This window comes from Zootoca vivipara, chromosome 2, assembly GCF_963506605.1.
Source record: "Zootoca vivipara chromosome 2, rZooViv1.1, whole genome shotgun sequence".
NCBI lineage: Eukaryota > Metazoa > Chordata > Lepidosauria > Squamata > Lacertidae > Zootoca > Zootoca vivipara.
In genome coordinates this window covers 26583252-26609349 of record NC_083277.1, presented here as the reverse complement: position 1 = coordinate 26609349, position 26098 = coordinate 26583252, and the positions used below count along the sequence as shown (strand labels likewise).

Genomic DNA, 26098 nt, shown 5'->3' with positions numbered 1-26098 from the left:
ACTATGGGATGCCACAAAGTAGTTACATTGGAGCTAGGATACCTGGCTGCAAAATAAATTACCTCTCCTTGCCCTCCACCCTTGGCTCCAGAGGGTTGGGGAAACCCCAGAACAAATTTAGGGCGCACAGGGAATCTGTGTTGTACAGCCATTGTGCTAACACAGTGGTACCCCAACTTTTTTCCAAAGAGGGCCAGATTTGATGAAGTGAGCATGTGTGAGGGCTGACCAAACTGAGCTTTTTTAAAGGATTTTACCCCAGGACATATACTGCCACGGGGGCCAGATTAAATCAACCAGCGGGCCAGATTAGGCCCCTGAAACGGACTTTGGACATACCTCTGCTAACAGAACTACTTTGTTGGGTACTGCCATGTGAATGTTCAGTTTTAATACCAGACCACAGCCTTCCAGAAATGTGCTATGAACTTAAGACATGCAAAACACTAAAAACAAAGCAAAACACCGGGACCGATCATATTTGAACAGGTTTATTATAAGAAAAAATGAACATGACATTAAGTAAAAATGCAAAAAATTGTGCAATTATGGCAAAATGTTTAAAAAATCCACACATTTGCCCTCAGAGGACTACAGTACTTCTTACTAACATACCTGAGCACTGAACTTCTGATGCCAATTCTAAACAAGTTTTGGAACGCAAGGAGTTTTGATATTATGCAAACTACATGCACCGCACACACAACAAAGCCAGCTGTAGTTGGGTTGGGCAGGCAGCCCATCAGGCAGCACCACCTCACAGCACCGCTTTTATTTCTGTGAGGCCAAGCAATGGAGTATGCACTTGGTGGAGTGTTTCTTCAAATCAAAAAGTTTTGGAATAAAACTTGGATCGTTTTTCCCCAGTCTGTTTCAAAAAACACATACACACAAAAAAAACATTTAAATGGAAAAGTAATGTCTCAAGAAGCTAAGCTAGAAGAACAATAAAAAGGGCAGATAGATCAAACATAGCCCTGCAGAGTTTAGCACAAGTACAGTTTTGCCGTCTGTTCTCATGCTGTGCAGGGTTCGTTTTTAAAAATCGGATTTTTTAAAAAGCAAGTTTTATACGTACTGACAATTTTCACTAGATAATTTAGAAGCATGTAAACAACTAAAACGTCTTGGTTAATATTAACTGCTTAAATTATTCATGCATAAGACTCAGTGTATTTCACCCCCATGGCAAAAAAATTCAAGAGTTAGCTTTCAAGCACGCTACGACCAACCCCCAACCCCCAGTGTGAATGGTTAAACAAAAAAGATCTTTGTATTTAGTGCAGATAAAAATGAAAATTAAGAACAAACCTACTGTAGAATTAACCACAGCATATTCTATACATCACATGACAGGGTCATTTGCTAACTTAAACTTTTTTTAAAAAAAAAAATTCAAGTCAGATTGACATTTCTACTAAATAAATACAGGAGATTGTCAAAAAGCAGCAACAAGTCTTGTAAAGATTTTCAACAGAACTTTTTTTTTGAAAGACACATAACACCTTTGTAAAAAATAAAATACTAACAACTTTTATGGGAGGGTGCTTCAGAAAGTTTGCAGCTAAGAGGCTTACAACAGCGCAAATATAGCCAACTAAGGATTTAGAATAGTTAAATATGTGAAAGCAACTGGATATGTGTGAACAGTATCCCCACCATTAACTTATTTCAGAATTTAGTCACAGAAACTATGCTTAAGACATCGAAGTCTTAGCCTTTTAGAGAAGCACTTGAACTCGCATCTAAGGCGTTAGACTGTCTGCACCTTACCATTTGAAGTATTGGGTTCATCTTAAACTATCAAGGGAACATTTCACTGTCCTTCATTCTTTTTCCATCGCTATTTCTTAACAGCATGAGCAAACAAGACAACCTTGTCATGCTGAATGGAAACTGCTGAGCCATTCAGACACACTGCAGCACCAATTCACATCTCCAGTTGGCTACACAGAGAATAAGGTGCAGATTAGATGCTGTAGGCATACAGACTATTTTGCACACAATTCTGCAGCACTGCTACTCCACAGATTAAGCATCATTGTGGCAATGTAGAGTTATGGACTTTCGCGAAGTGAAGAAAAGCATTAGTTTTTTAGTTACCCAGCCTGTATCGTTTACTAGCCTGACCTCTCAATGCTGTTAAGAGAGACAACAATGGGGGGGGGAAATATAAAGACATCATGACAGATGCACACATTTTGTCTCTTATGTTCAGGTCACTGTACCTCGAGCACGGTACATAAAGAAACCCAAAGACAAAAGGCTTCTTGCTGAATCTCTGGAAGATGAGGTATGCAACAGAACGAGGCTTTATTGTCCTTTCAGTTTCACAGTTGTGTTCAATATATTGTGCAAGATTTAAAACGTACAAACTCAAGTGGGATCATGTTAGCACAAACGTGTTGGGGATTACAAGTTGAAATTTACTCAATATTCTAAATGTAATCTCTTTAAACCACAGTTTCACTGACATGAGTATCTATTAAGTCAGAAGTAGTTATCATCCTTGGGTATAAGGCCGATCACCATCTTTCAAAGTGGAACTTAAATTGGATCAAGATGAAAGCAGGGCATGTTTCATTCTTGAGCAACCATGCTCCTCAACCTCCCTCGGAAGTTATCACCAGTAAGAGGCCTACTATTAACGCTTAGATGCTAAAGAGATGTTAACAAATCCTTAGTCACTCCAGATGAAAAGCTAGAAAGTCTTCTTAGACCTGGTCTGTACTTGACATTAAGTAAAAGAAAAATATCAACTATGGCTTAACATAAATGAGCAGCATGCTTGCTAATGCAGTGCTTGGTTTATTCTTCCCCCATTTCCACGGTGCTGCTGGTAAGCAACCTAGAGTTATTATAACAACTGAACACAGGCTCCTTGTTTTCTTTCCTCCAGAATAAAGCAGGAGTAGCAAGCCAGTAACAAAACGTTGGCTTCCAATTATTGTTTGTTTAGAGAGAAACAGACCACCAGCCCAGGTTTAGACATCATGACAAACTTGCCTCCCAGCAGTACCGCAGGAACTCACCAAGTGAAAGGGCACAGTGCTCATTCGCATTAAGCCAGAGTTTATTTTTAACCATGGTTTAAAACACCAGGGCTTTGTCACAATGTACTGGATTCTTACTCTGTTCCAAAAGCTTTTATGTCTGGACTTCCTAAAGTGGCTACCCTTGGAGCACAAAGAAAGCTCAGTAGTGCAAACTTTCACATTATTCCACAAATAACTGGAGTGCTTAAAATCAGGTGACAGTTAGAAGGATCCAACGGTACTGGCAAAAGCCAGAACTGCTTCTACATTAAGCTGACTGGGGGAAACCATTGTTTCATGAGAATTTGTCAGCTGCAAAGACAAGCACATGCCAAAACGGCAACAGAAGGAAACATAAGGTGATGAGTTAATACGCCATATTTTTGAAGGATGGCTCAGCATTATTTTCCCAACAGCCAGCTCTCACACAATACAATCTTATGCATGCTTATGTGGAATTAAGTTATTCCATATTCAATGGAGTTAACTCCAAGGTAAGTGGGAAAATAAGTGCAGCCTAACTCAACTTATTATTGTTGACAAGGAGTGTCACAAACTACACTGTTAAGTCTTATTGGAGGATGGACAAAAAAGTGCATTCAGCGCTTAACCTTCTAAAAGCTGGAACAACTCTCCCCAAACTAACAGACATTAATACTTTGCCTATCCTTATTCTACGCAAGAACAAATTTCACAAGAAAAAGTCAAAATAAAATAGAGGCTCATATACAAAGCACTAAGATACATGCTTAAGACTAGAGACATTAATACTAATGGAGTGCTTTAAATTAGCAGTCCCGTTTGACCCATTTCAAACTTGCAAGTATTAAAAATGTGCTAGCACCATTGGGTTTAAGCCCTTTATGGAGTGACCGTGTTCAACTGCTTTTGAAGCTATACATTTAATTGGCAGAAAATGGTTCTTCTGATGCCACTGGAAGTTCAAGAGTAGACAATCAAACACACTAAAACTCACAGAAAAGGAGTGATGCAGCCACCTAAAGGAGGTGTTTTTCAAGGTGGTAGCTCATGTTCTGCTGCAAATTTTGATATTTCTGCAGTAGCTACCATAATTTATAAACATAAATATTTCAGTACCTTTATACATATGGAAGAGGTAAAAGGACCAGGAACTTGTCTATTTAGTGTCACTGAATCTAAAACAGCAAACTAGTGATATTGCCTCAGATTTTACCCGTATTTTAAATAAGTCACTTCAAACTTGCTCTCTTCACTTCAGCTATTCATGTCAGATTTTGCTCTCTGCGTTACCCCAATCCACCTACTCTTGCTTTTAGTCAAACTGTCACTCTGAAACAACATGATCAAATGACTCTAGCAAAGAAAATGCTGATAATTGCACTTTGTAACCCACACCTTTCACCGCAGGAAAACACCCATTAGGAAACTAAACTACTAATTCCCTTCTCCACACTGCAACCTTTAAAGAGCACCCATCCCCATGTAAAAAACCAAAAAACAAACCACCAACCATTTCAGCTCACATTAAATACTGACAGAATTGAATTGGTTTTTTCCTTTAAAAACAGATTTTTCTGCTACCATTAAATACCAAAGTACTAAGGCCTTTTACCAATGAAAGGAGGGGGGGGACACAGAAGAAGTCAAATAACTTTCTGAAGACACTGTGGATACAATTTAGCAACAGCACATTCAAAATGACGTCCAAGATCCCAGAGCTTATCTGGGGTCTCATACACCTTCTGCCACTGGTCAGTAACTTCATCGTACTGATAAAGAGAATTCTTCCTGCTGGTTCTGAAGACGTGTTCTTCAACAGTGACTTGAGTAGCTCGGACAAACAAATGAAGTTTATTTTTGAGGACGACGAGTTTAATGTATGGATTGATGGACTGGTCACACGGGAAATCCCTCTTTCGAGTCCACTTGTTCAACTCAATGTCATAGGCCTCTATGGTAAACACACGCTGATGGTTTCCACAGGTTCCAGCAATATAGTATATGGAGTTGTTGTAGACAGCTGCCAAACCCTGGATCCTAGGCACAGTCATAGGAGTTAAGAAACCCCAGTAATCTTTTCGGGGATCATAGCAGAGAAAAAATTCTCCTAGGGAGAGAAAGGAAGAGAGACCAAAGCGTAAGACTTACAGTGTGCTCTAAGATGACAGTGGGCGAAGTCAAAATAAGAGATTTCCCTTTCTGGCTTTCCAAAGGACATCTCATCACAATGTTGCCCTAGTTAAGAGTCTCAAACTTTTAATCGATTTTTAAAATACAATTATTATAGGACTTGTGTATGGTTACTCAGCAAGAAATGCTGCTTTTATGTTAGATATCCAAATATATACCTAATGCAACCCAACAACAGAGGGCCACAACCTTCAGCATCCCCAACTATCAGCCATGCTGCCAAGGCCTGATGAGAGTTTGGACTCTAACCACATTTGGAGGGCTACTGGTTCCATCAGGAAAAGACCCTGATGTTGGGAAAGATTGAGGGCACAAGGAGAAGTGGACGACAGAGGACGAGATGGTTGGACAGTGTTCTCGAAGTTACCAACATGAGTTTGACCAAACTGCGGGAGGCAGTGGAAGACAGGAGTGCCTGGTGTGCTCTGGTCCATGGGGTCACGAAGAGTCGGACATGACTAAATGACAAAAGAATAATAACAACAACAACAACAACAACAACAGGTTCTACAGTATTGCTTCATACAGTGATAAAAAAAACCACATCCAATTTCTTAGATAGGCTTTTCTGACTATCTAGAACAGGCTTCCTCAACCTCGGCCCTCTAGATGTTTTGAGACTACAATTCCCATCATCCCTGATTACTGGTCCTGCTAGCTAGGGATCATGGGAATTGTAGGCCAAAAACATCTGGAGGGCCGAGGTTGAGGAAGCCTCATCTAGGAAGTTGGACGAAACTGAATTTAAATCACTAAAATAGTAATTGTTGTGCTTTCCTTATATATTAAACATGCTGGTGAAAACTCATTTATCCCAATTTAAGAGGTGAGTTGCATTAACTTAGGTGACAACCGTACATGGGCTACCTAAATACCACTGAATTCTATGAACACTGCTGTTCATTAAAACCAGTTATCAGCTTTGTCCACTATAGAGAGCTGTCCATAGCATACCTATCTGAGTGGTGTGCACTTCACCATGTAGAACCTAATTAGGTAGAAAACAGTTAAGATTTCCCACATTATGGTAATTCATTTTCAGACATGTGACTCCTGGAACAGCATACATTTTGCTGAAACTCACAGGAATATCATCATCATCCTCATCATTTGGGATAGCTTAGTCGGTAGAGCATAAGACTCTTAATCTCAGGGTCATGGGTTTGAGCAAAAGCCATGGGTCATGGGTCTTGGGCAAAAGATTCCTGCATGGCAGGGGGTTGGACTAGATGACCCTCGTGGTCCCTTCCAACTCTACAGTTCTATGATTCTATGATCCTCATAATCATGCCTTTTACCTTAAAGTCCCAGGACAGATTGCAACGAGTACAGTATTAAAAACAGTTTAAAACAATTTCAATCAATAATACCAGTGCAATAAGAGTTTGGGTAAAGCTAATACATTGACAAAAAACCAAGATCATGGCCACTGGTCCCATCACCTCCTGGCAAATAGAAGGGGAAGAAATGGAGGCAGTGAGAGATTTTACTTTCTTGGGCTCCTTGATCACTGCAGATGGTGACAGCAGTCACGAAATTAAAAGACGCCTGCTTCTTGGGAGAAAAGCAATGACAAACCTAGACAGCATCTTAAAAAGCAGAGACATCACCTTGCCGACAAAGGTCCGTATAGTTAAAGCTATGGTTTTCCCAGTAGTGATGTATGGAAGTGAGAGCTGGACCATAAAGAAGGCTGATCGCCGAAGAATTGATGCTTTTGAATTATGGTGCTGGAGGAGACTCTTGAGAGTCCCATGGACTGCAAGAAGATCAAACCTATCCATTCTTAAGGAAATCAGCCCTGAGTGCTCCCTGGAAGGACAGATCGTGAAGCTCAGGCTCCAATACTTTGGCCACCTCATGAGAAGAGAAGAATCCTTGGAAAAGACCCTGATGTTGGGAAAGATTGAGGGCACTAGGAGAAGGGGACGACAGAGGACAAGATGGTTGGACAGTGTTCTCGAAGCTACGAACATGAGTTTGACCAAATTGCGGGAGGCAGTGCAAGACAGGAGTGCCTGGCGTGCTATGGTCCATGGGGTCACGAAGAGTCGGACACGACTAAACGACTAAACAACAACAATACATTGACAAGATAAACCATGGTTTCTAAAGACATTTACACAAACCTTTGCACTCACATCAACCTTTTTACTTTTTATTCTGTTCTACATCTACTTTTGAACATCAGTGTTGAAATAAGTCTCTTTGTGCTGTTTTACTACAGATTTAATGGAGACTGATAATAGCTACTTTCCCACTTGCCTGGGAAAGTTCAAAATATTCCAGGTTAACAGGTGCTGACCCAGAGTCTCTATTTTGGAGCACCTCTCCAGCAAGGTCTAACCTCTTTATATCAAAAGTAGACAAATTAGCTTTCAGTACACATGTAGATTATCTAGCTCAGGCATTAACTCCGGCCCTCCAGATGTTTGGGACTACAATTCCCATCATCCCTAACAGGACCAGTGGGGGGCTGGAGTTTGCCTATGCCTGATCTAGCTGTACTTTGTCAGAAACTTTCCAATTTGTTTTGCAAACCACATTTCCAAGTGTTCCCTACCATTGGTAGATGTCCTTTGAATGTTTCCCTATTGAAGTGAGCCCTTTATCTCATTAAATTTCTTGACTCCTGCTAACCTGAGGTTCTCCCATTGGCAAAGCCCAGCTACTAATGGGGATAGGTTGCATGGCACAGGCAGTAGAGCACAGGCAGAGAGAAGAGACTGAATAGTATTATTATTTCACCTGTAGGTTTTCAAGAGTGTGATTAGAGGTTTTCTTTTCTGCACCTTTTTTTGCATGAGTGTAAATATTCAGCAGGAAAGGCACTTTTCTTAGGCTCAGAGGCCCTCTAGAGTCTAAACCATTACTTGACATGTTCTCAGGAAGAGCTGCAGCAATAAAACATTTAGTATTTTGAACAGAAAGGACATTTAAATGCAACACCCTCCTCTAAACAGTTTCTTTCTTGAAAATAGTTCTCATCAAGTTTTAAAATGGTTTAAGTTTAAAAACAGTTTGAGGGTCCTAGCAATGCTAGTCCTCTGGTATGAACTTTTTTGACTCCCTCTTTTGCAGTGGGGAGGGGAAGTTTGAAGTGAAATTTCCTCAAGATAGGGGGGGGGAATGCCAAAGTATTATTTCTTTCTGATTATGAAGCCTCTTTACCTTCTGTTATGCACCAACTTGCTATATATGGCAAGATATCTGGATTCACTGTTAACTTCACCAAATCTGAGTTTATGTATATGTACACCCCGCCAAGCCTACAAATGCACTAGCACAAACAACTGGCCTGAATCTCTGTAATATCTACTTTAAATACCTGGAAGTGAATATATCTAAGAATCTATCAAAACTAGAAAAAATGAACTTTACTGCCTTGAGAAAAGAATTAACAATGCTCAAAAAATCGACTAAGTTTACATTCTCGTGGCCGGGTAGTTTCTTTAGCAAAAATGATGCTCTTACTGCACAATCTTTCCTTATTCAGAGCTTAGCAATTCATTTCTCATGTTAATTAATTGGCCAAAATATACTAAATTTTATTCATGCAAACCAGAAACCTCAACTACCTCATAAAACCCTTTATAGAGTCAAGAAAGGAGGAAAAGCAATACCTAACCTAAAAAAAATAGAAGGACTCTGCTCCCTTACTTACACAATATTCTTTTGATTATACAAGGCTCAGACCAGGTCCCATGGTTAAAAAAGGAGGATGATACATGTCAAGACTTTATGCATTCACTCCCTTATCAGAAAATGAACAAGACATCAGAAGACATTATTAACCCATTTCTAAAATCGGATTTGACCACATGGAAGGGAGACCGAAACATTTACCTTTTGATTTCCTTTAGTCCTAAGAACTCAACATTCTTCCTTGTGCACAGCAGCCAAATCAGGCTCATTTGGAAAATGGGAAACAGTGGGATTAGATAAATTCAGAATCTTCTACATTTATCAAAAGCCCTTTACAGCTCCAGAAATAAATTTTAAATTGGGAGATATACCAGGTGGCTGGTTGGAGATACACATTATAAATTTTCTAAATCAGCATTACACAGCTTAAATAGTTTTGAGCAACTACTCAACTCAACCAACCCTCTGGGAAAGGGAATCAACTTCCAACTATATAAAAACCTCACACAATTGACTATCCTTCTTCTCACTTCATGAAGACTAAAATGCGGAAGAGATTTTTGAGACTTAAAGTAACAACTCGTGTGCATGCACACGCAATCTCATACGAATGACAAACTAAAGTCCTACTGGAAGGATTTTTTTTAATTTTTTGTTTCAACTCTGGGAACAATTTTGGGATAAGCTACCACTTGGATCCATCTCAATTAGAACTCGAGAAAAGCACATCGCTAGTACATGTGCCCAGACAGATTATATAGACTTAATCTTAACTCCAATATTTTGGCCAACTCTCTGATGTTTTGGGAAAGATTGAGGGCACAAGGAGAAGGGGACGACAGAGGACGAGATGGTTGGACAGTGTTCTTGAAGCTACTAATGTGAGTTTGACCAAACTATGGGAGGCAGTGCAAGACAGGAGTGCCTGGCGTGCTATGGTCCATGGGGTCACGAAGAGTCGGACACGACTAAACAACAACAGAAACTTAAAACATCCAACATTTGCTGGCAAGAATGCAATTTGCCTTGCTCTCTAGTACATGTGGTGGCTTTGCCCCAAAATTATTCCCTTTTGGGGAAAAGTTCTACAAACATTAATCAGATGTTGGGACAAACACTGCAACCGGACTCAAAATTAGCCCTACTTTCTTTTCTTTCACGGAGCAATGGATTCAAACTACAAGAAAGAAGATTCCACCTAAACATTAGGAAGAACTTCCTGACAGTAAGAGCTGTTCGGCAGTGGAATTTGCTACCAAGGAGTGTGGTGGAGTCTCCTTCTTTGGAGATCTTTAAGCGGAGGCTTGACAGACATATGTAAGGAATGCTTTGATGGTGTTTCCTGCTTGGCAGGGGGTTGGACTGGATGGCCCTTGTGGTCTCTTCCAACTCTATGATTCTATTTTACCCCCTGGATTAAGAACATAACCAATAAAGACCTCATCCTCTATTTATTAACTGCAGCTATTTGCATTATTTAAATGTAAATCTTTTTGAAGCCTCGATTTTGCAAGTATGGGGCATCATGCTTATGGATAAATTAACCATTTCACAAAAGGAATATTGATCTCGGACTCACACCTTCCACAGAACATGGTAGCCTTTTATTAACTTTCTTAAGACAATTGAACTTGGTTTTCACCCTCCGTCTATTCATAGAACCTTATACAGTGGTACCTCTACTTACGAATTTAATGTGTTCCGAACACACATTTGTAAGTCGAAAAAAATTGTAAGTCGAATCCCATAGGAATGCATTGGGAGAAAAAATTCGTAAGTCGAAGCAACCCTATCTAAAAATTCGTAAGTGGAATAAATCTATCTAAACCGCATCCAAGATGGCGGACGGAGCTCCATTCGTAAGTAGAAAAAGTTGTAAGTAGAGTTATTTGTAAGTAGAGGTACCACTGTATAGAGACACTTTCATATTATTGCCTTTCTTGGAATGTCTAAAACTACAACAACCATCAGCTGCTATTTTTCTTTCTTTTCTGTACAACCGCTAAGCTCTAAGTTTTCCTTGTACGGGTATGTTTTATTATTTGAAATTAAAAACCAGTTTAAAAAATGAAAGATGGGAAATCTTCAGCCTTCTGGAGGTTGTTTGCACTCCTAACTTACATCATGGCCCATGGACAGATATGATGGGAGTGCTAATCCAACATCCAGAGGGCCATAGTGCCCCACCCCTGACCAAGTATGAAGGCAGCCCTGTTTGGGGAAATTTTTAATATTTGATTTTTTATTCTGTTTTTAATCTGTTGGGAGCTGCCCAGAGTGGCTGGGGAAACCCAGCCGGATGGGTGGGGTATAATTTTTATTATTATTATTATTATTATTATTATTATTATTATTATTATTATTATTATACAGGGCAGGGAAGAATGAGAAGTATTCGTCTAAATGTCTTTTGCCTTGTCCCAGGCAGCAGGCCCATTGTAATAGGAAAACAAAATTTCCCAGGAATTCTGCTTCTTTTTTAACCCTTTCCACCTCACTACAGGAACCACCTCACTACAGACACTTTGCATAATGTTAAGAGTACGGAAGAGGTGGGACTGAACCAGATTTTATCAGCAATAGGGACTTCAAATGTTATGTGCTACGAATCCTCCAAGACAGAAAAGAAGCTACATCTTCTTGTTGTTTAGTCGTTTAGTCGTGTCCGACTCTTTGTGACCCCATGGACCAGAGCACGCCAGGCACTCCTGTCTTCCAATACATCTACCTGACCTTTTTTTGCCTGTCTTGCTATTGTCTCTCTTTGAAGCAGCACAATAAAGCTAGGGAAAAAAGGGAGAAACTGCTGATGCTTTAGAAAGGAGCATCAAATCCCATAAAAATGTCAGATGCATCTTATCCTACTATTAATTTAAGCCATTTTCACCTTCCCATTTCCACACACACTCTTATCTTGTTATGTTATAGATCTCCATGTATCTCCAGGACACTCCTACCAAATCCAGGGATTTCCTGGATTAACTAGGTTTGCTTCAATATCAATCACAAGGCTCCTCTAAAAGCCATTTCTATAGAAGCAGCCTCCAGCGTGATTTGAAACAGCAATTCCACTTAAGCCAAGGGTTTGGTGACATGAGGATGGCTGCTCTGTTGGTAGGGGCAACACTGGGGTATATATGCATAAGAAGGATCGGATGGATGGATGGAAAATAGGCAAGCAAAGAGGATGACTAGTTTATTCCTTCCCATCCATAACTAATTATTTCTGGCTCCCCTTATTTATGAATAGAAAAAAGAATACTTGGGGGGAGTGGGAGCAGAAATCACAGAATCATATGCAGAGGCAAGTGCTGCATAGAAGATCCAGAATTTCCTTATATCCAGTGATGCAAGGTTTCTGGAAAAAAAATCTCAATGCAAATTAGGCAAAATTGCGTAAGATAATATGCACTGATAATTTTCTCAGGCCCTAGAGAGTGACCTAATTTAGTGTGTTTTACTTGCATTTAACAAAGAAAATCAACAACTTTGTACTCCCACACTTGTATAATACACTTGTACCTCGGAAGTCGAACAGAATCTGTTCCTGAAGACTATTCAACTTTCAAAGTGCGGCTTCCAATTGACTTCTGCAGCCAATTGGAAGCCCCATTGGATGTTTGGCTTCTGAAAGAACATTAAAAAACCGGAACACTCACTTCCGGTTTTCGATAATTCGGGAGCTGAGGTACGACTGTATTGTATTTGCAACTGGCATCCGATCACTGTTACTAATGAACTTATGAAATGGAATATTTTCCAAGGAAAAGATAAGCACTAGATAATTCTGACAAATTGTCCATTTTGGATAATGTTCCACCCCACATCACTGCTTATACCTAACCAGACTAGTCTTTTCTGAATGACAGTAACTTCCCAGGTCCTCACACAGTGACAGGTCTTTCCCAGCATTGCTACCCAAAGTCCTTTTCACTAGTATTGTCAGGGACTAAATCTAGGACCCTCCACATGCAAGCCATGTACTCGGCCACCGAGCAAATGCTGCTGCTCGTGTTTCCTGAAATCATTCACTTTGTGGTGTGGACAGCAGTCCCAGCACATTCTACCATAACTTTTAAGTAGTGGAATATGTTGTAACATCAACTACACACAGTGCCATTTTTCTCCTCCATCAAGTAATAACTACTGACGGTATGTGTCAAACAAATGCTAAGCAATGGATACAAACTAGTATTACCAAGATAAAAAAGCAGGCAATACATAGGTCACAAAGTAATTAACTTCCCTTTGACTACAGTTTAGGTGGACATAAGCAGAAACCTTCCTTTATACAAGCTATAACCCTCAATAAAGTTATTCAGAAGTAAAGGCCTGAATGAGAATTTTTCTGTGAAACGTTCCACTTGTAGATGCTCCCACACATATACCATAGGGACACAAAGCATCTTACCCTGTAAAACATAGATATTGTCTTTATATTCCACAGCATTATGAAACTCCATTGCTACAGGCATTGGACAGACAGCTGTCCAGCAGTTCTCTCGGCCATCGTAACACTCCACAGATTTCAGGGAGTTGCGCCCATCTCCTTCATACACCCGGCCACCTATTGCATACAATTTACCACAGCAATGAACCAGTTTGCAGCCTATTCTGGCACGAAGCAGTGGAGTCTTAGGGATCCATCTATTGCCTGAATGATCATACATCCAGAAGTCACTTTCTGCTCTGTGGTCTATGGAGACCTCACTGCTGCTTGGTCTGTACCCTCCAGCAATGTAAATGTCATTGTCGGGAGACACAAGAATCCCCACTTCCCGCAAATCATTGGGTGGTTTGCATAGTTTGAACACTCTCCCTGTGACGGAATCTAAACAAGGCACTGTTTGCTTCTTTCCTGAGTGTTTGTGGGCAGCATCAAAGCAGATGATCATTTCTGAAGCAGTCATTCCAAGCCGTTGGGTATAGCCATTGGCACTACTTTCTCCTTTCTGTACACAGTTTTGGGCTATAGCCTGTGCAAACATGGGAGGAATTTTCTCTACGAATGCTTCATCCAACAGGGGCATGCGGATGCATTTGGCAAAAATTTCCGGCAAGTGGACTTCTCTTTTGTTGGGTTCATGTTCAAACCATCTTATAATGCTTTCATAGACATGCTCTTCCTTGTCAACGTTTAAATCATTGCTGTCCAGTATGCTTATGAGTTGGTCTTTCCTCAGTTGGAGAAACTCTTGTTCTTTGGTGACACTCAGGAACTTTTTACGAATGTAATCTTGTGAGCTGACTTTCAGTTCCTGATGCCCATAATGATCAGCAAAGATAAACACTCCAATGGAGTTCTGAGGATCCAAATGACTGATCATGTATTTAGCACACTGGTCCTGGATAGAAGGGATCTGGAAGATACTAGCTGCAGTGAACAAAGCTTGGACATTGGCCTCTGTCAGTGTTACTCTGGAGGTATATGCATAGTTCAGTACTAAATGCATGGACTCTGCTTCAACACCAACAATCCGAACTTCTTTCTGGGTACTCTCAGTAAGGCCACTAGTGAACATTGATCTACAAAACGAAAATGTGCAGAGTTATTTATAAGGAACTACTGTTAACATGCCAACAGTAAGCTAACCTTTGTATTAACAATTACCTAATCAGTTTGGGTTTTTTGTAGAACACAAGACACATTTCTAATCTTAGATTGCTGGCTCAAACAATATACTCAGACATATGAACAGAGTTCTGACTTTTATTGAGCCACCATCCACTGATGGTATACATATATGCATGCTATTGCTCAGGGCATGGATTGCAACACAAGGAAAGCAATGTTTCTTTTGCAACCACTGCAGTGAATAGCTATATATTATATGCCACCTACGTGGCTGTTCCCAGCAGTTCATGCTAAATAGTCTAACTCCTGTGGTAATGAATCAAATGTTCTGCTATAGTTGCATATTGCAGCAATGCAACTTTCTGAAGCAGCATTAGCAGACTGCAACTACATATATGACCAGAGTAACTGCCTATCATAAACAGGCAGCCATACCCACACTGCCAAGCCTAGGTTCAGCACAGTGAATGACCCAACAGAAAAAGAGCCTCCCACCCCTGATTTAAACGATTAAATTAATAAAGTTCTTAAGCGTACAAGCAGTTTCTACTGTTCCAAGTTGGATTAGTTTTGATGCAATATAAAATACTCATGGGGCTTGAAAGCAACCAGTTTTGCCATTTTTTCTTCCACTGAAGATATGCATAACTTCCTTGAGCTAGGAAGTGTAAGGAGGTAAAAATGGAATGAACTGATTTTCTGTGTAACAAACATTATTGTAGAAGGAGCTAGCAGGCATAATTCAGCTTTGTTGAAATTGCCTAAAGTCATCTTATTTTGAAACTGTTCACTTCAGTCTGTTTCAACATAATGGGCAAAAGGGGGAAGAAACAGAAGAGAGGCTTCCAGCTACATACCTCTTTATTAGGGATCAAAAAGAAGAAGTCAAAATTGGTATAGTAAACTTAAGGGTAGACACACTTTCCCAGGCACAAAGAGCCAATGGTGCAAATACCAAGTAGGAACTAGGTTGCAGTGTGAGAGTTCTATAGTTTGCACTTTACTTACATGGTCCCCATTTACTCAGTTGCCTCATTTCATCTCCTTTCCTTCACCAGCAATTTCAGACTGGATGCATTCCTGTTTGTCTGCAGTTTCACACAGTGGCAAACCCATGAAGGGATAGAGAGAAATGTGGTAGCACTGGTGCAGAACCTGAAACTGGCTAGAGATCTTACGGTAGGTCTAGGGTTTTTTACACAGATATGCCTTCTCCAGACTTTTAGTGGTAGAACAGCTTGGTGGACAAAGGAGGAGATCCTATTTTCCCTAGTGGAAAGCAGTCCTTGGCATATTTTTCTTGGTTTATGTTTGTTCAATCAGAAGCCTTGTCTTTTCATGTGCTATGACCTAACAACTTAGCACCATAAACAAAGCCTAGGCATGATTTCTGTCAACCAGGCAACTGTCTTGGTGAAAATGAATAAATCACATTTCATATTGATATGGAAACATGATTAATCAATCCAGAAGTTTGTAATGCACAAATTTCCACTGCCGTTGTTCCTAAATCTTAAACGAATCCCTGCACATTAATATTGAATGCAACAGCTAAAAGAAAATGCATAGAACATGCATGGAACATTAACTATTACACATAATGCATTGCTCTCAAAATATTAGTCAATATGTACCTGAAGTAAGGACTGATTGCAGCAAGAACATTCCGATGACAAGAAAAAGTTTTCCCATGATCTACTTCCACCACAATATCTGTCAGCTGTCTTTCATCATACATTGCTTTGAGCTGCTGGAGAATGCTACAAGCATGGGAGGGATCCATCCCAACGCTGGCTGTGTTTGAAACAGGAGTGCCATTCAATATTTGTGAGAACTTGCTCGGTTCTGGTAAAACATTGAAACAAATAAAACTTAGCACAGAGTAAAAAGAGAAGACTCACAATCTTCTTGCATGTTTTCATGGACCAAGAAACGAGTCATATTTTATATGTTGTGAACACTAGTTCTTATACCTTGAAGGAGACAGGAGCAGATTATTAAGATGCCTTCCCAAGACTTCACACAAGCTACAACACATACTAGGCTTATATATTTCCTTTTTCATCAGTCACCTTGTGGTAGAATTCTATACATCTCTCAGGCAAGAGATTCAGTACACATTAAACCATGGTTTAACATCACATGGATGAGCATGAACAAGCCCAAGCAAAGCATCAGCATTGCACACTCCCACCCACTCACATCCCTGTTACAACAAGAACTGCAACTTTTGGAAGAGTTTCACTTTTTGTGATCCCAGCTTGCTTAGTGCCACATTCGAACCACAGATCTTGTTTTAAAGCAAACTTTGGTAAATTTAATAACATGCCAGCTTCTTAACCCATCAGCACTTCAATGATTTAGCAGCAATTCCAAGGTTGGCATAGGGTTTCTTCAAAGTACTATTCTGTGAATTTTCTAAAATTAAATTCTTGTACTGAAAGAACTAAAACCATCGTGGACTTTCATTCTTCTTAAATTTGGGAACCCACTTTCTTAATTTTTTAAAATCATATTTGCATGGTAGCAGTGCTACTTTTGCAACCCACCTCAGGTCCAGCAGCAACCCAACAGTTGGTCCTGATAAACTTACAGGGCTCAATTGTTTTTGTACTTATCCCAGTGTATCTAAAACTGAAACACTCACAGACTTCCAATAACCACACCAACTGGAATTGAAATCTGTTTTATATATTGGACATAGTGACACTTTCTCAACAGAGAAGAATGGGGTAGATGATTTTTTTTACGACTTTTTAAGGACATTCCAGAGTTGCCTCACATCAGCATATAATAGGATTAATTGAGAGCTGGACCATAAAGAAGGCTGATCGCCGAAGAATTGATGCTTTTGAATTATGGTGCTGGAGGAGACTCTTGAGTCCCATGGACTGCAAGAAGATCAAACCTATCCATTCTTAAGGAAATCAGCCCTGAGTGCTCCCTGGAAGGACAGATCGTGAAGCTGAGGCTCCAATACTTTGGCCACCTCATGAGAAGAGAAGAATCCTTGGAAAAGACCCTGATGTTGGGAAAGATTGAGGGCACTAGAAGAAGGGGACGTCAGAGGACAAGATGGTTGGACAGTGTTCTCGAAGCTACCAACATGAGTTTGACCAAACTGCGGGAGGCAGTGCAAGACAGGAGTGCCTGGCGTGCTATGGTCCATGGGGTCACGAAGAGTCGGACACGACTAAACGACTAAACAACAACAAAAGCTTCCATTATTACAGAACGACCACAAAACAGGCATTAAGAACATACTATGCCATACAAAAAATAAAAATAAAAAGGTGCTCTATAATAATGAAATCTCATTTTTGTTTTGAAAGCTACAATTTTAACCATCCACAAAAAATTCAGAGAGGAACGCTTCAAACATCTTCTTGATCCTGTCCCCACAGAACACCAGAGTTCTTAGGGTTCAGATTTAGATTGAATGAAACCAGGGTCCATTCTTCCCATATATTCAGATACTATGAACCAGTAATCTTCAGCTGGTGAACAGGGCTATGCAATAAATCACAAAATGTTGAATTGTATTGAAATAACATTGTTTTAAGTGTTTCAACAAGGCAATATACCATTGAACAAAAGCTGAAGAGTTAACAGCTTCCCAGGGGGTAGCTCAACTGAATCATACTTTGCAGATAATTTGCAGGCATTGTCTCCAGCATTTTTTGTTCTCCCCCTCCTCCCTCCTAACCAATAAAAAATGACAATAAGCCCTCACACCAACCAGCAAACTCTTTCAGCTTCACCGGTATCTTTCTACTTAGAGCTCAACTAATCATACAGAGCTTGCTAACAATTCCACAGCTAGACAATCAAAGAGGCAAAGTAACCAAGGAACTGGAAAGCACTTCTTTCTTCTCTCACCAGTGAAAAAAAGAGGAAGTTTTTATTTTTATTTTCTGGAGGTGTTTATGTTGTTGGTTCCCCCTAAACAGCTTTCCTCCATATTAATAAGGAAGGGTGCTTTTTTGAATGTGAAGGAGACTATCTTTTTGCTTGCTTGCTTGCTTGCAAAAAGGGAGAATTAGTGGGATGGGGGCTTTGGGGGGGGTGGAGGGAAGAAGATGTCTGAGAATGATGAGGGTATTTTTCAGTAAGCAGTGAAAGCAAGCCCTACTGAATTCAATGGGGTTTACTCCCAGGAACATAAAAGTAAGTTTAGTTGAACTCAGTGAGAAATGCATGCATATTCCACTTAGACCTCTTGAGTGAGGAAACAGATGCAACTTGACTAGTAAATCACTTAAACTACTCACAAATTAGTTGAAAATACATTAAATATAATATATAGAAGTTTATTTAATATTTTTATTAAATCTACTACTTCCTTACACTTTAAGGCCCTCCACCGTCCCAGGGAGCCTCATGAAGGCCCTTGGCTGCTGCAAGGAGGTACAGAGGGACCCTCTGCTGCCGCAGGGAGGCACAGCAAAGCCCGCTGCTGCTGCGGTTAAGCAGGGCACACCCTCCGCTGCTGCAGGGAGGTAAGGCAAGACCCTCTGCCGCCACGGGGAGGCATGGCAAGACCCTCCACCACTGCATATATCGTGATATAGGTAAAAAGGTAAAGGACCCCTGGACGGTTAAGTCCAGTCAAAGGCAACTATGGGGTGCGGCGCTCATCTCACTTTCAGGCCAAAGGAGCCGGTGTTTGTCCACAGACAGCTTTCCAGGTCATGTGGCCAGCATGACTAAACCACTACTGGCCCACGGAACACAGTGAAGGAAGCCAGAGCGCACAAAAACACCATTTACCTTCCTGCCACAGCGGTACCTATTTATCTACTTGCACTGGCATGCTTTCAAACTGCTAGGTTGGCAGGAGATATCATGAAATTTAGCTGGTGATATACTGTGATGTTGAAAACAAGATATCACCCAGCCCTACTGGTGAAACAGGATCCAGTAGCAGTCACCTGACCACAGTACAAATTCAATATAGAAAAGGTCCCCAATTGTGTGTTTGGGCTAAAGCTGGGTCCCAGGTCTGAAAAGGTTGAGAACTACAGCTCTAAACAATTTTAAAAATTGTTTAATTATTCTCAATCACTTTACACAAAGCAGTCAAACAAGAATCTCAACCCCTCTCATGCTTTCAGCTAAAATGAAGCTTGTACAATATATACTTGGGAATGAGAACATTATGAGACTCCACAACAATGTAGATCTGCTGGATGTATTCACTTCACTATGATTGCATTATCTGTGCCCTACCATTCATTCATTTGCTGTTAACAATGCCAAAGTCATTAATATGTTTTCCTATTTTTGTAAATAAAAAAGAACTCTTTTTCTAATAAGCTGAAGAACCTAGAAATTGTAACGAACAAAACTCCAGTAGATCAGCAGAATTAAACTCCTGACTCTGATAAACACAGGAAGATGCCTTATACAAAGTCAAAACAATGGTCTACCTCAGCTTAGTATTGTCTACTGATTGGCAGCAGCTGGAACTCAACTGATGCTTAAGGGCCTATTCTCGAAAATAATCAATTTTGATGTGGGATGCGGCCAGTTGCTTAATCTCCAAAAATCTTGCACTCTGTTGTACTCATACCCTGTCCCTGGACTTCCCAGTAGTATCTGAACAGCCACTGTTAAAAGTAGAATGCTGAAACAAGAAACTTGGCCTTGACTTATCTTACACTTAAAAGAACTACTAATTCCTTCATCCTGGCAAACTATGGTAAGCATTTCTGTCAAAGCCAAAGACCACCACCCAGTTGCCCCACCTGCAAATGCTAACAAATTTCAAATTACACACCCACCATGTTCCTTGCTCCTGCACTGCTAATTTTTTAAAAAGTGGGGTTGGGGACAGGGATAAGATGTTATTACTGAGGGAACTAATAATAGGGCAAGGGGATTAATGTAATGGTATCACAGTTTGTAATCCCCAAAATCAGGAATAATACATTTTTTAAACCCAAACAGGCCATAATAAGACCTCCCCAGGCATTATGTTTGCTCGTCTTCCTCATACATTTATTGAAAACAGATAGCCTGATTATAAGGTTGAAAGCAAGAGTTGGGTTTTCTTACCTTACTCCTCTTTCATCTTTAGCTCCAAGTCAGAGCTCTCTCAGTGTATTGGCAGAGTTTCCAAATGCTTAGATACAAGTATACAACCCATTAAGATTACAGTGGTACCTCAGGTTACAAACACTTCCGGCTACAAACTCCACTAACCCGGATGCAGTACCTCGGGTTGCAAACTTTGCCCCAGGATGAGAATGAAAATTGCACAATGGCGGCAGCGGGAGCCCCCATTAGCGAAAGCGCACCGCAGGTTAAGAACAGTTTGGACCTCCGGAACAAATTAAGTTTGTAACCCGAGGTACCACTGTAATAAGTCATTTGCAGTTTTGGTTCATAATTAAAGCTTTAATCATATGCCACTTCTGTACTATGAGAAACAATTCTGTATTGGGGAAGTAAACCTGCTTATGATTTATCACCACTCAATGCTGGCTAGAGCAAAACTTCATATGGATTGGAAAATATTTTGTACTTAATATTTGAAGCTATTGCTCCTAGCAATAGGCTAATATTTGTAACCAACTGACAAAAATAAAATAAAAGCCCTGAAAGACCTACTATGCATTTTACCTCTATGGTAAGATCTTAAGAAGCTGACATAAATTGCATTTAATTTAATTATCTTTAAAATCTATGCCTCAACCATTAGTACATAACAAATAAAGACGACAAAGCATAAAAATCTTGCAAGGAGTGCCAAGAAAAGTAACAATTAAGCAACCTTTTGTTAAAGCAACAAAGCAAGCAAAATTCCCAGAGGGGAAGATTGGGTATTTAAACATATTACAAATCCCATTCTACTATCAAAACATTCTTAATCTGGATACTTTTGCTTCCACTATACGGTCTTACATGATACTTCACCTTTCTCCTGCACAGTAACTGACTTATCCTGCCCAAGTTTTATGTCTGCTGAGACAACCACTCATACAAACTTTCAGTCTTTGAAGTTTTGCCCTATCCACCCCTACAAGGTGCTCTGATCTCTTCCAGCATTTGTGGGTCAGGGCTGGTTTTTTGAAAGATTTCTCCGCCCTGCAGATTTTTCATTCAATATTTTACAGAGATGGCTGGTGTAAATTTGTATGCTATACTGTATTGCGTGAATACCGCATGTGGCTGAGGAAACTCAGCTACATGGGCAGAGTACAAATAATAACACTGTTGTTGTTGTTAACCTTTTGGGAGCCTTTTTCTTCAAAAAGTGGGAAAGAACTTTAACATGAGTCCACAATTGCTTGTTCTTGGAAAGCCATCCTACAATGGAGACAGTTTGGAAGGTGTTCTACGTGCCCAGAAAGTGCAGCTTGAAATCACAGCCAATCTGCATGATATAGTTGGGGATTGGGGTTGATAATGCTTGCCAAGCAACTATGGCAACTGCATTTGTGGATTTTTGACAATACCTGACCAATGCATTTTTTACACATAGATATGGCTAAGATGTGCCTTTAAGAACTAACTCACAAAGGTTTCTCATGTTTAGCAGCAATTTTTTATTTTATTTTTTAAGAAATGTATCTGGGAATTCTGCATTTGATTGTGAATTCATCTACTGCCTCAGAGAAGTGTCTAGTCATTTAATGATATCTAGTGCACTCACCAATTGCCTCATCCAGGTCCTCCTCGTTTCCACATACCCCAGGACCCTACAGGGGAAACGTATATTCAAGCCACTTAACTCAATTTACATGCACATTCATGACACAGACACACTGCACATTGACAAAGCCCTATACATTTCAGCTATACAACCTCCAGATCCAAACCCTGTTGCTTACAGACACTGCCATGTGTGTGAGAGAGATAAGAGATGTTTGGAGAGGCTCCTTCTAATTATTATCATTTTACCTCACATCAGCACCCCCAGTCCTCCTTCCTACACAATGGGAAGCTATGCCTCTTCCAAGATGGCACCTGTGGCGAGTCAGACCCCACCCACACTCACACCCACCCCTTACCCCAAAACACAAGGGCCACTTATCCAATTCAAAACCTGCCTAACTAACTGGGGATGCTAACCTACACACACTTACCTGCCAGAAAGCCCTAGTGAGCACAGTGGGGCCTATTTCTGAGTAGGGCTGACGTGCCTAAGGCTTCTTGGCTGACACCTCCCACACTTGTCTATACCCAGCTAATAACACACACAGCACAAGGAAGTGCCATGGGCCTTTATTAAGTTGACAACCCTTCCCTGCACATTTGGACTTCGCAAGTAATAGTAATAATAATATTAACAATAACAACACAGTACCCCACAACACCAATCCCACAGAGACGCCCCCCACCCCAACATATAATCAGCAACGCCGCTCCCCTCCAGCATTCACTTTGATACATCCACCCTACCCCCCGCAAGACCCTTGCAATGGAACTGCTTCCCGGCCCCTCCCAGCAGCCAGGCCTCGAAAGCCCCTCGCGGACTACCTCGCGCGCCCACCTACCCTCCCTCGCGCACCTCACCGGAGCCCCGCCCCCGCTGTTCACACACACACACACACCCGCGACGCCAACCGCCTTCAGGCCCCGGCCCAGCTGCGCCCACCTCCCACGGCAGCCATACTGCGGGGCGGGCGAGGGGAAGGGTGAGTGGGTGGGCCCACCACGAGGCTGAGGGGAGGAGGAGGAAGTGGGGGGGGCGAAGCTTCCCTCTCTCCCCCACACACACCCTTTATTGCCTTCCTCGGCTACCCTCTCGTCCAGAGCGGATCACGCCGCCGCCAGCGCGGCTTCCAGTCGGCTCCGCCAAAGGACGGGCTCCCCCCCGCCCTACTTCACATACACGCCGCACGCTCGCGAGCTCGGATTGGCCGGCGAGCCCTCGGTCGCTGCTGGGAGTTGTAGTTTTAATATGTGTGCGCGCGCGTGCGTGTCGTCTGTGTTCTGCGGTGTGTGTTTTCCCTTCCCACCCGCTTTCCGCCCCAGTCGCAGCCGCGGGACTCCCGCGAAGTGCACCTCGGGAATCGTAGTTCTGAAGTGAGCGCGCAGCTCTTCGTCAAGTGGGTGGCTCGCTGTTCTGAGGAGATAATCCGCAGAGGTCGCGGTGGATGACTCGAGTGTGGTCCGATATATAGGCTTCGGCCAGGGCTGGTGCTTTGGATCAAAGGGCGCGGTGGTCGTTTATTATTGCTGTCGTTCGTATTTATTTATTTTATTGGTTAAATTTGTACACACCGCCCTTCATCCCAGGATCTCAGGGCAGTTCATAGCATTGTGTGTGAATACACACACACGATATATTTGTCAAGTCCACAAGTTTACATAGTTTTAATAAGATAATACATTTTTCTGAGTGTGGAAACGAAAGTAAAATGTAAGTCGGAGGCTTTTGCTATTCCTAATGAAGGTTTTCTCCACCCCCCATCGTTCTGCCCGGACTGCAAGAAGCAAAGTTTCAGGGAAACAGGCAGAGGGCCTTCTTGGTAGTGGCGCCCGCCCTGTGGAACACTCTCCCACCAGAGGTCAAAGGAAAAAACAACTACCGGTACCATACTTTTAGAAGACATCTGAAGGCAGCCCTGTTTAGGGAATCTTTTAATGTGTGATGTTTTATTCTGTGTTTAATATTTTGTTGGAAGCAGCCCAGAGTTGCTGGGGAAACCCAGCCAGATGGGCAGGGTATAATTTATTTATTTATTTATTTATTTAGCTAGTGAGTTGAGTGCATCAAGAGTCCTAGAAGAAAATAGGGATGGTTTTCAATAGGTTTCAAATAGGGATGGTTTTCCTTTAGGATAATAGTAGTGATTGTTGTCACTACGCAGGTGGCGCTGTGGGTTAAACCACAGAGGCTAGGGCTTGCCAATCAGAAGGTTGGTGGTTTGAATCCCTGCGACGGGGTGAGCTCCTGTTGCTCGGTCCCAGCTCCTGCCAACCTAGCAATTCGAAAGCACATAAAAGTGCAAGTAGATAAATAGGTACCGCTCTGGCAGGAAGGTAAACGGCATTTCCGTGTGCTGCTCTTGGTTTGCCAGAAGCGGCTTTGTCATCCGCTAAGGAGTGTGTTGTTACACACTCCTTAGTAGATTCCGACTTTCCAGCTTTCCAGTACCCCAGTCAGTTAGACTGAGCCTAGTGCTGGTAACACCAAGATTGCAGGTTCGATCCCCCCTGGGACAGTGGCACATTCCTGCATTGCAGTGAGTTGGACTGGATGATCCTCAGGGTACCTTCCAACTCTACAATTCTATAATCTTAAAAACACTTTGGTTTAGGCAAGCCAATGCAGACATATGTGATGTTGACCTTTGTTTTAAACTGTTTTTTAGCTTATCCGTTGATTTTAATTAATTTTGTGTGTGTTTAAATAGCTGGTTAAAAAAATGTTCTGTTCTTTTTGTAAACGGCTTTAAGGCATTCTTTTTTAAAAAAAAAAACCCAGTCAAGTTAAATATACATTTTGTGTAAAATAAATACATAAAAATAAAGCTGGGCTCAAAAGGCTCCCTTTTCTACATCTCTGCTCACACATGAAAATTATCAGGACTGACCTGCATGCTTACCTGAGAATAAGCCCTGTTCAACACAGTAGAATTTTCTTCCAGGTAAACATGCATAGGATTCAGCTGCATGTGGCCTTGAGTTAGAGTATTTCAGTTTAACCAGATCAGGGATGCTGTGAGGATCGACTGTGCTTTGAAAATTTCAGATATAAATAATATATAATTTTATTTCAGTAATTAACAGTGTGTCTCAGGGCCCCTTCAGGCATCCTTTTTACTGTGCATCCATGATTATTTGTGCTCATGAGGGTATCATAGCTGCCAAGTTATCCCTTTTTTAAAGGGATTTTCCCTTATGCTGAATAGGCTTCCTCGCGAGAAAAGGGAAAACTTGGCAGCTATGGAGGGTATGAGGGTCGTTATTTGCGATCCTGCTTTTAATACTGTTTGGGTCTGCAAAAGCTTCGGAATGGCTTCATTTCCAATTGGTGCATGTCCTGTAACTTCCTGCTGAAATCCTATAGCTTTTCATACCACTATTGTTCCAGGGCTTCTTTGTTTCTTTTCATCCTGCTTTTGTTGTGCTGTAGTATAGCAGCTGTAAATAAGTTTAGTTATTTTAAAGCATTTATAAACTGCTTAATGTTTCCAAAATCTCTTAAGTGGAGTACAGTCTAAAAAACAAACAATATATCATCACAGTATTAAAAGAACAAAAACACATAAAAGCAAATAATTACAAATAAAACACAGAATTAGAAGATTTAAACACATAAAGCAGGGTCCAATCTTATGGGTTAGGGAAAGTCTGGGCAAAAAGGTATGTCTTCACAAGACATCTGAAGTGACTGGTGGTTGCTACTTCACACATGGCAGAGGTAGGTACAGAGACAACAATAGAAAATGCCTCTCTTTGAGGCAGCACCCTACTGTGTTAACATTGGGTGGACATCTTTGTTAGGGATCTTAGGAAAAGACCTGCCAAGGAAAACAAAGAACTTATTAATGTATGCTACAACAGTGGCAAAAGTCTTGTTAGCACAAAGATGGAAGACTGACGAAATCCCAAGGAAAGAACAATGGCAAGAAAGACTGATGAGTTATGCGGAACTGGCAAAAGTTAACAACCGTGACTTTAAAGAAGAATGGGAACTTTTTACAGATTACTTTAA

General features: G+C 41.1%; 1 protein-coding gene across 8 annotated transcripts; it reads right to left on the bottom strand.

Moving 5' to 3' along the window:
• Positions 1 to 475: 475 nt before the first annotated feature.
• Positions 476 to 23268, bottom strand: KBTBD8 (kelch repeat and BTB domain containing 8). 8 transcript variants are annotated; one of them, XM_035106697.2, is made up of 5 exons: positions 23153 to 23268; positions 22085 to 22130; positions 16062 to 16272; positions 13264 to 14378; positions 476 to 5124 (listed from the first exon to the last, which is right to left on the bottom strand). In XM_035106697.2, exons 3-5 carry the CDS (start codon positions 16208 to 16210, stop codon positions 4661 to 4663), a joined length of 1728 nt encoding a protein of 575 aa, XP_034962588.1. In that variant the 5' UTR covers positions 16211 to 16272; positions 22085 to 22130; positions 23153 to 23268; the 3' UTR covers positions 476 to 4660. The 8 variants fall into 8 exon arrangements, 7 of the variants coding, with proteins under 7 accessions (XP_034962588.1, XP_034962592.1, XP_034962591.1 ...); XM_035106701.2 differs by having other exon boundaries at positions 23176 to 23236; XM_035106700.2 differs by lacking the exon at positions 23153 to 23268 and adding an exon at positions 22986 to 23017.
• Between the last annotated feature and the right edge of the window lie 2830 nt (positions 23269 to 26098).

Coding starts and splice junctions, on each gene's coding strand:
- KBTBD8 (XM_035106697.2), bottom strand. CDS start 16,210: ATGGATCCCTCCCATGCTTGTAGCATTCTCCAGCAGCTCAAAGCAATG. Junction 14,379..16,061: donor GCAATCAGTCCTTACTTCAG/GTACATATTGAC, acceptor TTCGTTTTGTAG/ATCAATGTTCACTAGTGGCC. Junction 5,125..13,263: donor CAATATCTATGTTTTACAGG/GTAAGATGCTTT, acceptor TTCTCTCCCTAG/GAGAATTTTTTCTCTGCTAT.